Genomic DNA, 15,137 nt, shown 5'->3' with positions numbered 1-15,137 from the left:
AGCCCAATGTAGGGCTCAACTTCCACGACCTGAGCTGAAGGCAGATGCCCAGCTGACTGCGCCACCCAGGGGCCCCAACCTTTACTATTTTAACCACTTTCAAGTATACAGTTCAGTGGCATTAAATACATTCACATTATTGTGCAACACTTGGCTATTTTGTGGAAAGACACTTCAAGTACCAGAGCTTAACGTTTACCATGCACATAGTTGCTCTCCCCAACTAATCTAAATGCTCTATCTCAAAGATCTTCAAATCTCCTATAGTCCAAGCAGAGTGCCTCACAGCTGCTACTCTACGTTATTTACTTTTTTTACAAAAGTAAACTTAGAATAAAATATTCTTATAATACCATCTTATCAACAATTCTGTATTTTGAATGTATAAACCAATCTTTGTTCACAGAAGTAAGTACTTTATGCAGTTGTCATCATAGAGAAACATGTAAAAAAATTTTTTTTCTATTTAAGCCAAATTTTGGTTACATTCTTTACATGAGTTTATGGTCACAATGTTTAACAGCTGTATAAACTCAGTTATTTTACTTCATTTTCCTATCATTAGAAATTAAATGGCTTTCAATCTGTAAACTGCCACTGTAGAGAAGAGTCTTTTCCCTTCAATTGAATTAACTGAGAATTATTGACAAGAGGAGAATTTCTGAATTACGGGAGTGAATATTATTACGTTATTTGATGCTACCACACTATGCTTTAACAAAGGAATGTACCAATTTGTTATGCTCTCATGAGTGATTGAACCAATTTCACTACCATATTATATTTTTAGAGTGATATTAAAAAAAATCTTTTTTTGGCTAGGTAAATAAGTAAAAACAATAGGGAACTACCTATAGATGTGAATAAAGTTCTTTTCACTGGATATATTCCCGGCAATGATACATAAACTTTATAGAATCTAGAATTCAGGGCGCCTGGGTGGCTCAGTGGGTTAAAGCCTCTGCCTTCGGCTCAGGTCATGGTCCCAGCGTCCTGGGATCGAGGCCCGCATCGGGCTCTCTGCTCAGCGGGGAGCCTGCTTCCTCCTCTCTCTCTGCCTACTTGTGATCTATCTCTCTGTCAAATAAATAAATAAAATCTTTAAAAAAAAATAAAAATAAAATAAAAAAAAAGAATCTAGAATTCAGTAGATGGAGATTATAGGAGGTAGAATTAATTCATTTTTTTACTCTCTGGGGTGAAAAAAGCTACTTTATTATTAGGAAATATATTCATTCACAAGATTAATTTCCCCCAAAATAAGGGCACTTCTAACTTCTAACCAAGATTAGGTCATGTGCTACTCATCATGATGGATTGATTTACTCTCAAAGTAACCCCAAAGGCTACGATAATACAGATGAATGGAATATAAGTGACTAATCAAGTTAGAGGAAAGAGAAACTTCATCGCCAAATCACAGAATGCTAGATTAAGTCACAGAACAGGTTAACTGTACAAGAAAATAACATATTTACCTCCGCATGATAGCTCATCTTGAAGCAGAACCAAGTGCATGGGACAAGAGCACCTTGTAGTACCATCTCCTTTTACAAGACAAATATGTGAACAGCCACCGTTATCCTGAGCACAAGGGTGCTGTCCTGAAAAAGAAAAAAAAAAAGAAGAAAGAAAAGGAAGGGAGGGAAGAAGGACGGAAAGAAAGGGCAGCTAAGTCAAAATTAATTATTTATGAATTACCAAGAACACCAAATTTAAAATTACCCTGGACTTCAATTCTACTAACAATAGAATATTGTGTATCCTTACACAATTGCAAGAAAAGGAGGACAATTTAATAATGCAAAATATTTATATCTAAACACTGTCTTTAAATATTTATATATATAAAAAATTGATCATTGAAACTAAAAACATTGCTAGGGAGAATGCAGAAACCTGGACATTATTCTACTTAAAATACAAAAACTCGGGGCACCTGGGTGGCTCAGTGGGTTAAAGCCTCTGCCTTCGGCTCAGGTCGTGATCCCAGGGTCCTGGGATCGAGCCCCATATCAGGCTCTCTCCTCAGCAGGGAGCCTGCTTCTCCCTCTCTCTCTCTGCCTGCCTCTCTGCCTACTTGTGATCTCGGTCTGTCAAATAAATAAATAAAATCTTTAAAAAAAAAAAAATACAAAAACTCTTCCAAAGATTTTTAACTCAGAAATTCTACCATTCTAACAGATGATTTTATTCAAAAACTGTAGTTTAATGAAATATAGAAATAATGAAATATGAAAAATTAAGAGTTGTTATGTTAGAAGAAAAAACTTAAGTTCACATGGATTGCAACCACTCATAGACAATCAAAATTATCTGCTTAGTCAACTGCAAAAGGTAACTTGCAATGTTACAAATGTTTAATTTCCTTAAGTTTGGGCTAAATTAAATAAATACAAACGGGCAATTTTTCAAAGTCTGTTTTACAAATTAGACTTAATGAAGTTGCTTTGAATTTTCTACTTAGCCTGTGTTACAAGCAACTTGATATCTGTCATCAGAATAGCGGCATCTACTGTAGCCTCCCATTTATTATCTGTGTTTTCAATAACACCTCAGTGTTATACTACACAGATGTCCCAAAACAGACATCAGTTCATACTGCACTAAAATACACAACCTACAAAGTACAACCTTTTAATTCCATGACACTTTTTTTTTTTTAAAGATTTTATTTATTTGAGAGAGAGCAAAAGAGAGAGACATCACAGAGGGGAAAGGAGAAACAGACTAGCTGCTGAGTGGAGAGCCCAATACAGGGCTCGATCCCAGAACTCTGAGATCATGACCCAAGCTGAAGGCAGACACTTAACGAACTGAGCTACCCAGGCACCTCCTCCCGGCCATGACACTTCTGATAAACAAAATCTCACTCTCTTTAATTTTATTAGAAATTTGAAAAAATGTTTTTCCAAATATAAAACCATATTTAACTGTCTAATTAGAAAAAAAAAAAGACATTCCCCCTAAAATTCTGAAAACCTCCATGGAGATTTTCTGTAATAAAATTTTCATTTGTCAAGTGAATAAATAGCTTAGAAATTAAGGCCTTATTTCTATTAAATATTCAGCTTGAGTCACATATCATAAATTAGAATGACAACAATGCTAACTCTAATTCTCAAATGTCTCTAACTTCTAAAAGCTCATCAACAGTGACAACAAAATGAAGACTTGAACAAGCAATGGTGTTCTCATTCCACTATTCTCCTTTCATACTCCAGTCTGATTTGAAAGCATCAGGTTGAGAAGTTAAGGAGTTTAATAGTTCTCTCTTTAGTATTTCATTTAACATTAGCATTCCTGGGACAATCACATAAAACCCATAGTAGTAACTGCTATGAGAAGTCTTTTGAAATTAACAAATTAAGGCAAGATGATTAGCCATATTCAAAAGCTTTCAGGAAAATTTATGAGTACTTTTCTAAGATGAGAATACAATTGAGAAAAAAGAAAACAAAGTATCTGTTAAGCAGTCTTCTCTAAGTTCACTTCAAAAACTTCTGAACACCCTAGTTTTTGGTTTTGCTTAATAAGGTTATTCCAAGATAACTATATTATTATATAAATATAATTTTTTTTCTTGCTCAAACTATGGGGGCACACAGGGAACAAAAGAAATACATACTTTATACTACTATTCTTAAAGGGGTTCAAGATAAAAAAAAAAGCATGACAAGCAGTCTCTCTCTCTCTCTCTCTATATATATATATAAAACATAAAAATATATATAAATATATATAATATGTATTATATATATAAATAGCTGAGGAAATTTTTGAAAATGAGCAAGACCATTCCTTTCCCCTACTCCTGTTTTATGGGGAAAAGGTGTTTAATTTGAAAAAGCTCCCAGGTGAGTTCGATGTAAGGCTTTAAAAACACAGTTTTAAAAATGACAAGATTAAAAGTGCACGAAAATCTTTAAAGAAAAGGGTAAGAAGGAGCACCTGGGTGGCTCAGTTAACCGTCTGCCTTTGGCTCAGGTCATGATCTCAGGGTCCTGGTACTGAGTCCCTCAGTGGGGAGGCTGCTTCTCCCTCTGCCCCTTCCCCTGCTCCTGCTCTCTCTCATTCTCTCTCTCAAATAAATAAAATCTTATAAATAAATAAATAAGTAAAAATTTAAAAAGGTAAGAAGACAGACAGGAACATCTTAATTCTGTCTTAATTTCTTACAATCAACATGATTCCTGCAATTATCAGTCTGCCATCAGCACTTACTATATTCCTGAAGGTTCAGCTCTTTCACTGCATGAATGTCACTAAGCTGGGCAATTCGAGCCTGGACTTTGGTTCTACCCTCTCGGCCTGTCATGTCAATTTTTTCAATCATTTGCTGCTGCTTATCAATCCAATATAGCCAGTTTTCAAACACAGTCAGTCCCACAGGCTGCAAGATATTGGAGTCTTCTAATACTATCCGGTTGGCACCTTGGAAAAGAGAACATTCAACAGAAATGATTCATGTGGGTCAAATCACACATTCAGTAACTACTGTTCAAATACCAGTTAGATTCCGAAAGTACTGAAATAGAAAATATAAGGTATCTACCACAAAAATTAAAACTCATTCTGAAAAGATATATACATACCACAGAACAGACTAGACATTTAAATACGAACAAAGCAAGTAAGTGCCCAATATATAGTAAATACTCTAGTTCTCAGAAACATAGAAAAGACAGTGGTTTTCAAAATTTTTTTAAAAGGCAGAGTCCACTTTTCAAATTACATTTTATGAAAAGCCTTAACATATAAATCAGATAAAAACAGACTTCTTTGGATAAAGCAGTGGTGGTGAGCCCAGAGCTCTAAGCTCTTGGCCTCCCCTACTTGCTGAGTACACCTGAGGCCTCTGTGAAGAACCACTCCACCCTCACGCCATCTGGCTACTCAGAACACAGAAAAAATGACTGATTCAAAGGTTATCTGGTTCAAACCATACCACAAAGTAAGAATTCTTTCTACAACATCCCAGACATGGGATGTTAAATCTTAACAGGCAACCATTCTACTGTTGAACTATATGAAAGTTCTTCCACACAGTGTGTTGAAATCTGTGCCCCATTCTCTCCATCCCCATAGTTTCCTCCCTCATTCAAAATGAAAAAAATATATTCATTCCCCCTCCTCCCCATGATAGTCCTTCAAATATCTATAGAACATTTTCGTGCTTCCTAAGTAATGAGAATTTAATCAAAGAAGGGCATTAGTTTGTATTTTAGAAATATCAGGGAAAGTTCTAGGAAAGAGGCAAGCATAAAGCTAAGTTTGATAAAGGGAGAAAAAGGGGGAGATACTCCAGATGAGAAGTCTGCCTAAGTCAACATTCAGATCAAGGGTGGGTTAAACACAAATTTTCTTAGGCTCCTAAAAATTGTAGTAAAAAGTTAAGGTAAAACCCCATAAGGACAAACAGGAAAGGAGAGCACAAAATGATATAAAATTCAGAAGTTGGAGCAGACGGGGGACATAGTAGCCCATAGAAAACTAAAAGCCTGCAGTTCGTGAAGCCAGCAACAAAATCAATTAGCTCAGGAACTGGGAGCACCAGGTAATTCAGGACAAAACAAAGGGAGGAGTTACATGGCTGGGGCTGAGAGAAGAGGACTGACTGAAAATAAGTATAAGAAGTTATTCAGCTCCTGGGTCTCCTCCCTTCCTTTATCAGGAGACCAAAAATATACTTTCTAAAGAGGATGAACTAGATTTTAACACACCAGGCAAAGACAAAGAGGTAGTGCCATACATGGGATTTTACAGGGGCATTAATTAAAAGTCTACTTTCTAATTGGTGAAACTCTCCATTGTAAGTTGTCTCTTTTCCCACTAGATTTCAAGAATACTAGCAGCCAGCTTTTATCCTCCTACAGAAGACTGGAAGATACCCTTATAGGAAAAACAAACCAACAACAACAATAATCAAATAAAAACCCTGAAGTTTCCAAGAGAAACGAACTTCAGACGGTGTCACCTGGGAATCCCATTAGAAAACAGCCAGGTGTCCTTAAGATTCCTACTCCTTCACAGGCAGCAGCAATGGGAAAGGCAGCATTTTTAATGCCTCACTATTAAATATAGACAACTAAGGATCACCAGATATTTAAAGAAAACAACTTTTAAAATTCAAAGTCCAAAACAAACAGAATAAAGGTATTTAGAAAAACAGATGCAATTAAAAGCAAGAAAAAAACCCAAATCAATAGCAACAAAACCCTAAAAAACAGGCTGTTTTGATGGGAGCAAGGTATCCACAGAACACAAGAGTCCTTGGAAATTAAAAATATGATACCTGGGGGGGGGAAAAAAAACAAAAAGAGGTTTGGAAGAAAAATTTGAAAAACTCTCAGAAAGCAGAACAAAAAGATAAAGAGGTGGGTAATGAGTGAGAAAAACACAGTTATAGTCAAGATCCAACAACAGAGTAGAAGTTCCAGAATGAGAAACAGATCATAAAGAAACATTAAAACACACACACACACACACACAAAACCCCACCCAAAAATCAGCTTTCCAGAACTCAAGATGTAAGTTTCCAGATAGAAAGGACTTGCCAGTTCAATGAAAGAAAGAAACAAAGAGGGAAGTCAGGGAGGGATCACACAAAGGCACATTATCATTAAGTTCTACAACATCTGGGAAAAAGAGAAGACATTAAAAGCTTCTGGAGGGGAAAATAAAGGATCACATATAAATAGTCAAGAATCACAATGACATCAAACTTCCCAACAACATGAGATGCTTGAAGACAACAGAGTTAGTTCTGCCTTCAAAACTGGGAGAAAATAGTTAAAAAACATGAATGCTATATACATCTGAATTATCAACCAAGTCTGAGGGGAAAAAAAAATTCAGACAAATACAAAATATTTTAACCTCCTATAAACTCCTCTTAAGAAGCTAATAAAGGGGGCACCTGGGTGGTTCAGGGGGTTAAAGCCTCTACCTTCGGCTTGGGTCATGATCCCAGGGTCCTCGGATCAAACTCCACATTGGGCTCTCTGCTCAGCAGGGAGCCTGCTCCCCCCCCGCCCTTCTGCCTGCCTCTCTGCCTGCTTGTGATCTCTGTCAAATAAATAAAATCTTTAAAAAAAAAAAAAAAAGAAGAAGAAGAAGAAGCTAACAGAGGATATGTTCTAGCAAGAAAAAGAAATTAGCCAGAGAAATGGAATTGAGTAAGTAGGTTTCAGCACCAAGGAGACTGGCAAGTACATTACCAGAATTAATAGTGAAAAGAAGTTGGCCTAAAAAGCAAGAAAATCCACACTGGAGCAAATGATAAAGAAATTCAAGAGGCATGCTTTCAGTTAAAAAGAAAAAGGATGGATTGCTCAATGCACCTATTCTGTAGGTACTGAAACAATATTTATATTAGACAAGATTAACTTGGGGAAAAAGAGCTATAGAAAGAAACATGCTAATGGTAATATTTTTGTAGCCATAAATAATAAGTATGAACTTAAAAATTATGAGGGACGCCTGGGTGGCTCAGTCATTAAGCGTCTGCCTTCAGCTTAGCTCATGATCCCAGAGTCCGACTCCCTGCTCAGTGGGAAAACTGCTTCTGCCTCTCCCACTCCCCGCTGCTTGTGTTCCCACTCTCTCTCTCCATCAAATAAATAAAATAGTTTTTTAAAATATGATATAACTATCCTGGGAGGATGGGAGGAGAGTTCATATGAGTATTTTGGGGCTATGTAGTTTAAGACAACAAAATATTTATTTTCCATCAAGGGAAGTCAACTTGTGATGTCTTAAATTGAAAAATCAAGAAATAGCTGTTTTAAGCAAGTTATTTTAAAAATAACAAAGCAGATGTCTCAGCATGGGAATTGAGAGTAGTAGGTAGGACAGAAGACTTGTTTCTTGTTATAAACTAAGTAGAAGCATTTGATTTTCACAAATATTTACATGTATCACTTCAATGAAAATTAAAATTAAACCTAAAATAATAAGAGTAAATAAAAAAGATTAGTTGGTGGTAGTGTGAGGATGGCTTCAAGTGGTCCTGGAGAAAAAAGAGCTGTCAACAGTGTCACTGCAAGATCCCAAACATGATAAGGACCTGATCTATTTTAATGGCAGTTTTAAGTAAAACTCTGGAGACAACAATGAAAAGACACGTTCATTTATTCAATAAACTACGCATGTACTAAATACAATCCAATGTAAAAGGCTCCGTGGGGGGGCGCCTGGGTGGCTCAGTGGGTTAAAGCCTCTGCCTTCAGCTCGGGTCGTGATCCCAGGGTCCTGGGATCGAGCCCCATATGGGGCTCTCTGCTCTGCGGGGAGCCTGCTTCCTCCTCTCTCTCTGCCTGCCTCTCTGCCTACTTGTGATCTCTCTCTGTCAAATAAATAAATAAAATCTTTAAAAAAAAAAAAAAAAGGCTCCGTGGGAGGCTAGAAATATAAAGTAGAAAGACAAAAGTGTTTGATTGTTTGTGAATATATAAGGAAGGGGAAAAAAAAAAACAACTATCAACATTATACTAATCTTTTTCAGAAAACAGAAAAAGAGGAAACAATTATTTTCATGAGGTCAATGTAACCTTGATGGCAAAATGCCAATAAGTACATTGTAAGAAAGAAAAATTATAGGGTACTCATCCTCCTGAACACAAACACAAACACAAACATTTAAACAAAATCCAGCAATACATAAAAAGGAAAATGTAGCATTTTCTACAATGCAAATTAGGAACAGACGGGAACCTCCTTAATCTGATAAAAATGTCATCTACAGAAAAACCTTAGTAGATAATACCTAATCATGAAGTACTGAATGCTTTCCCCCAAATTAAGAAAAACAAAAATAAAACAAAACCAAAAAACCCAAGATTCTATTATTCTATTCAACATTGTATTGGAGGTCCTAGCCAGAACAATAACGCAATGAGGAAAAAGAAACTTTCATTAATTTGTAGATAAATGGTTCTATGATGTTCAAATCTTAAAGATATCACAGATAACTGAATTTAGCAAGGTCCCTGGGAATGAGCTCATGATAACAGAATGAGAGAAAAAAAAGTAATTATTTTTTATTCCTGCCACAGTCAGAAAATGAAATATTAAATATTTAGAATACTCTTTACCACTAACATTCAAAAGCCTCAAATACCAAGGAATAACTCTAATGAAAAATGGGAAAGCTCTCCATACAGAAAACTATAAAACACTGAGGGAAATTCAAGTTCTAAATAAATGGAGGTATATACCATGTTCATGATTTGGAAGACTAATATTATAAAAAATAGTAATTCTCTCTAAATTGACCTATAAATTTCCATCATGGGTCTCTTGATCAACTATCCAGTGAAAGTGACAAAACCAGTCAAAATTCTACTAGGTTTGGAATTTTTTGGTGGAAACTCAGAGGCAGATTCTAGAATGTAAATGGAAATACAAAGGGTCAACAAATAGCTATCTTGCAGAAATATTAAAGACGAACACTGCCAGATAAATTTGTTATAACATTATAAACAATTAAGATAATAAAATATCACATAAGACAAAGTGACCGAAGGAACATTAGATTCCAAAAACAAACTCATACAAATACAGTCACTTCATTTATAAAGAAGATGATGTTGTTAGAAAACAGTGGAGAAAGAATTACCTTCTCAAAAACTGATGTTCAATCAAATAGTAATATGGGGAAAAAAATTTTTTTAACCCCTACCTCACAACATACACACAAAAAAGTTCCAAATGGATCATACATCTCAATGAGAAAAGTTAAACAAGTTTTAGGGAAAAAAAAAACACAACAGAATATCTTTGTGACTTTGCAGTAGGCAAAGATTTCTTAAATAGAACATAAAAGGTACTAATCTTAAAGGGAAAAATTAGTAAACTGTACTGCACTAAAATTAAGAATATTTTTCATCTAAAGATACCACTGGGAGAATGAAAAGGTAAATCACAAACTGGAAGAAGATTTATGCAATATCTATCCTTCTCTACAGAGGAAAGTGTAAAGGTATACTAAAAATTATCAAACAAGACCTAAGAAAATGGAGGGATATGCCACATCATGAATGAAAGACTGAATTACTTAAACATGCCAATTCTCCTCCAATATATATGTAACTTGATAATGGATTAACAGTCTGATAAAGAATTTTTAAAAATCAGTAGTAGAAAAATGGGCAATATAGCAATTCACGGAAGAAATAAGAATGACTAATAAATTAATATCAAACAGGGAAATGCAAATTTTATTAATGAGATATACTTTTTAAACTATTGGACTGGTAAAAATTTAGAAGTCTAACAATATCAAATACGAGAGGGACAACTCATATACTTCTGGTGGGGGGTTTTAAATTGATATAATCACTGAACAGCAGCCTGGATGTATCTGCTCAACGTGAATGTATACATAGCACATTACAGAGCAATAATACTACAAGGTTTAGGCCACAGAGAAATGTTCAAATAACTGCATAAGAATACCCATTAAAACACTGCTTTTAATGCCAAAATGCTGGGAATAGCAGTTTAGATAGAATAAAGTGTAGAATGATTCATACAATGAAGTACTATTTAGTGATGAAAATAAGTGAATAGAATTGTAGATCAACAGGGATTATCTCAAAACTGTATCTGAAAAATGCAAGCTACAAAGGGATACATGGGAATATTATATTAAGTTTAAAAACAAAAAAAAAGTTTAAATACTTATGTGTGTAGGTATGGTAAAAAACACACACAGAGAACAAAATATGCATGGCCATGAAAAACATCAAAAGTTACCTCAGGGAAAAGAGGGAAGAGAAAAGAATTGGGAAGGGATATGTAAGGGCTTCAAAATTCTAATGTTTCATCTCAAGTAAGAGAAGGAGGAAGGGAAGCAAATATGGCCCCAAACTCTAGATTTAACAAAGTTGGATGGCAGGAACTTTATAATTTCTGTATGTTGGAACCAGTTCATAATTAAGGGTGGGAAAAAAATGCACTAAAAACAATGGAAGTTTGGGGCACCTGGGTGGCTCAGTGGGTTAAGCCTCTGCCTTCAGCTCAGGTCATGATTCCAGGGTCCTGGGATTGAGCCTTGCATCGGGCTCTCTGCTCAGCAGAGAGCCTGCTTCCCCCACCTCCCTCTGCCTATTTGTGAGATCTCTCTCTCTCTGTCAAATAAATAAATAAAATCTAAAAAAAAAAAAAAAAAAAAAAAAAAAAAGTTAAAGTGTTACTAAGTGTTACTAATGATAGTGTTTTGGATTTTTTTCTTCTTTTTCTTTTCTAAGCTGTTTTTAATGGACATTGCTTTTAAAAACGAAAAATAAACATCACAAATGAAAAGAGAGGGAAGGAAAGAAGGGGGGGAAAAACCCCACCCTCAAGACTAAAAAGAGTTAAAACACTGACATAAATAACTATTATTCAAATTAGAGGTGACATAAGAGATACAAGTGATCAGATGAGGGAAAGAATATACAGTGTGAGGTATGTGTACACACATGCATAAATGTGTGCATGACCACAATCAGAAAAGGCATAATGGAAGGAGGCACCTGAATCTGAAAAGATAGAGTATTTTCTAGTTTTTAGAAAAATAACAAATGTATTCAAACATAAAAATTCAAATGATACAGAAATAAATACTCTTAACAGATTAGTATGCTAGCCTTCTAGTCCTTTCTCAAGGTGTATCTGCTCGCTTATTCCTCAAGAAACACACAAACATATACACTCATATATTTCTTTTTTTTTTAAATTAACATATAATGTATTATTAGCCCCAGGGGTACAGGTCTGTGAATCGCCAGGTTACATACTTCATAGCACATACCTTCCCCAATGTCCACAACCCCACCACCCTCTCCTACCCCCTCATGAAGATATTTGCAAGCAACATATCAGATAAAGGGCTAGTATCCAAAATCTATAAAGAACTTATCAAACTCAATATACAAAGAACAAATAATCCAGTCAAGAAATGGGCAGAGGACATGAACAGACATTTCTGCAAAGAAGACATCCAGATGGCCAACAGACACATGAAAAAGTGCTCCATATCACTCGGCATCAGGGAAATACAAATTAAAATCACAATGAGATACCACCTCACGCCAGTCAGAATGGCTAAAATTAACAAGTCAGGAAATGACAAATGCTGGCGAGGATGCGGAGGAAGGGGAACCCTCCTATACTGTTGGTGGGAATGCAAGCTGCTGCAACCACTCTGGAAAACAGCATGGAGGTTCCTCAAAAAGTTGAAAATAGAGCTACCCTACAACCCGACAACTGCACTACTGGGTATTTACCCTAAAGATACAAATGTAGTGATCCGAAAGGGCCCAGGCACCCAAATGTTTATAGCAGCAATGTCCACAATAGCCAAACTATGGAAAGAACCTAGATGTCCATCAACAGAAGAATGGACAAAGAAGATGTGGTGTGTATATATATACATGATGGAATACTATGCAGCCATCAAAAGAAATGAAATCTTGCATTTGCGACGACGTGAATGGAACTAGAGGGTCTTATGCTGAGTGAAATAAGTCAATCAGAGAAAGACTCGTATGTTTCTTAATAGTATGTATACCTATTGGTATGATTGTACACATACACATGTGTATACACAGTATAAATATTTTTAGAGGGCAAGCTGTCATCAAATATAGTGTGTGTGTGCAGACATATATAAAGTTAATTTAAATTTTAAACAAAACTTGGGGCACTAGGGTGGTTCTATCAGTTAAGCATCTGTCTTAGGCTCGGGTCATGATCCCAGGGCCCTGGGATGGAGGCCCACGTCATCCTGCTCAGGGGAAGTCTGCTTCTCCCTCTCCCTCTGCTACCTGCCCTGCTCCTTCTCTCTCACTCACTCACTCCCTCTCCCAAATAAAATCTTTAATAAATAAATATTTTTTAAACAAAACAATCTTAATAAACATTGTTATGCAACTTAGTTATTAAAATTATCCGCCTATGTAAGTGCACACAGATCTACCTCATATTTTGGAAAATGATTGTTAATATTCTATACACTAGATATACCAGAATGTTTCTCTACAACAGACTATTATAAATAATGCTCACAGGGACCCTTGTACAAATGGGTATTTCTGTTAAAAAACAAAACAAAACAAAAAAAAACTATCCACAGGGGAAATTCACTGGCAAATTGCCCTCCAAAAAGATCTTACCAATTCCATTTATACCAAAGTGCATGAGAGCATGCCATTCTCTACCATTTTGACCAATGTTGGGTGTAATCAACTTTAACATATTTTTGCCATTCTGATAGACATAAATAATGTATTATTTTAATTTCATTTACCTGATCACTAGTGAGGCCACATAGACATCAGAAATTGGGGGGAGGTGAAGTTAACTATGATTTAGACAGAGGTGTGAAGACAATAAAAAAGTAAAAGTACATGTGAAGAACCAAAAAATGATTTAATTTGGTTACAACACCAGCAATGGTAAGATTATTTGAGTCTGAAAATGGGTTTGTGAAAGGCGAATACCAACTTAAGTATACAACTAGACTTTTTCTTCAGGTTATGAAACTATCCTGAAGATTTTTTTAGTAGTAGTGACATGAATAGAAACCATGCTTCAGAAAATTTAGGAACAGTGTATATACTTTCAAGGGGGGAAAATCAGCAGGGAGGAGATTTCATTGGCTAGACCCTAGGCCAGAGAAGATAAGAACATAAACTAAAGCATAAAAATTAGGAAGGGAGAAGTGATGCATTAGAAATATATTATTTACAGAGCCCAAATCAAGAAAATTAGGAAATTATTAGATAACAGAGGAACTAATCATGTTGATAGTTGAAGAAAAAGTACTTCCCAACCAACATGATGCTAACTACCCCTTAGTAAATAGAACTGTAAAGAAATGTGCATAAAATGAATAGAATGGAAGAAAAATACATGTTCTATTAACGAATCATCTCAATAACTCAAATTAAAATAAGGAAAAACACTTCTTGGGTACCTGAGAGATCACTGCTTTCAATTCGCCGGAGATCTGAATCTGCCCAAAAGAGCTTGCCCAATCTGCTATCAAGGGCTAATGCAATTGGTTTACTTAAGCCACTGAAAAAGAGGACCTCCCGTTCTGTTCCATCCAAAGCAGCCCGTTCAATTTTGGGAGACCTTTCCTGAAGATTGGTAAAATACATATACCTGAAGAGAGAAGGAAACAGTAAGGTCAGCAAAGGAACCGTACAAAATGAGAACATTCTTAAGATAAAAGGAGAATATTTTTAAATCTTATTTTTAAAAGTTTTAAAATATATATTTTTAAGGCCATGGGATACTTTAATTACTTTCAATAATAGTAACACAGGGTACATAGAAGTTCTTAGGGAGCTAATTTTCACTTGTTCAGTGGGTAGATAACTCTTGATCCCATGGTTTTGAGTTCAAGCCCCATGTTGGATGTAAAGATTCTTAAAAATAAAATGAAGTGACAGACACAGGCATATTTATGCTTTTGGAATATTACAATATATAAATAAAATAAAAGAAATAAAAGAACAGTTAACCAGGAAGACCTGAACACCAAATTTTAAATTCCTTCTCCAATTAGTCTATTTCATAACTAAGTCACACATGAATTATTTCTCATATTTTAACTTCTAGAGCTCATCTCTTTCCTCTCTTCTGAAATAAGCTAGTTCCCCTGATGAATTCCTTATTCATCCAGGTGCAAATGAGTCTAAATGTAAAGCTCTGTATTGAATGAAGAAAATGTATTAGTTCTTGTCATAAAGGAACCTAAAGTCTAGTAGAAAATATAACCTGAAAAACAATTGAGTGTAAGGTAGAGGACTAAGAATAACTAGAGAGGCACAGATAGAGGGCTGGATACTCGGGAGAGGGGAAAATCACACCTGGCTGGGGTCAGACAGATCAAGGAAAACTTCGTACAGGATGTTGAGGTTCCAATCGTCCTGAAGATACGGTTAGAAATTAGAACTATAGCAACAGTGACTAAGGAAAGAAATTCTAGGCAGTAAAATCAGAGAAAGCAAGGATATAAGAAAATTCAGGGGCAGGTGGATGGAGAATATTGGGTTTTTCACTGGAGCACAGAATACTGAACAGTAAAGAAGTCATGAGCTGAAAAGGAAGGCTGATGAGGGTTTCAGGCGCCAAGATATCTG

At 35.6% G+C, this 15,137-nt stretch overlaps 1 protein-coding gene across 1 annotated transcript in view; it reads right to left on the bottom strand.

Moving 5' to 3' along the window:
• Positions 1-15,137, bottom strand: part of LRP6 (LDL receptor related protein 6) — a 181,604-nt gene that overhangs the window by 28,564 nt on the left and 137,903 nt on the right. Inside the window, exons 15-17 of the mRNA XM_047740549.1 lie at positions 13,964-14,154; positions 4,225-4,434; positions 1,479-1,604 (exon numbers count right to left, since the gene is read on the bottom strand). Coding sequence (XP_047596505.1) covers positions 1,479-1,604; positions 4,225-4,434; positions 13,964-14,154 — 527 coding nt within the window. The remainder of the gene's footprint in view (positions 1-1,478; positions 1,605-4,224; positions 4,435-13,963; positions 14,155-15,137) is intronic.

This window comes from Lutra lutra, chromosome 8 (genome assembly GCF_902655055.1).
Source record: "Lutra lutra chromosome 8, mLutLut1.2, whole genome shotgun sequence".
Classification (NCBI taxonomy): Eukaryota; Metazoa; Chordata; class Mammalia; order Carnivora; family Mustelidae; genus Lutra; species Lutra lutra.
Note: the sequence above shows the minus strand (reverse complement) of the source record. Positions and strands in the feature narration are given on the sequence as shown.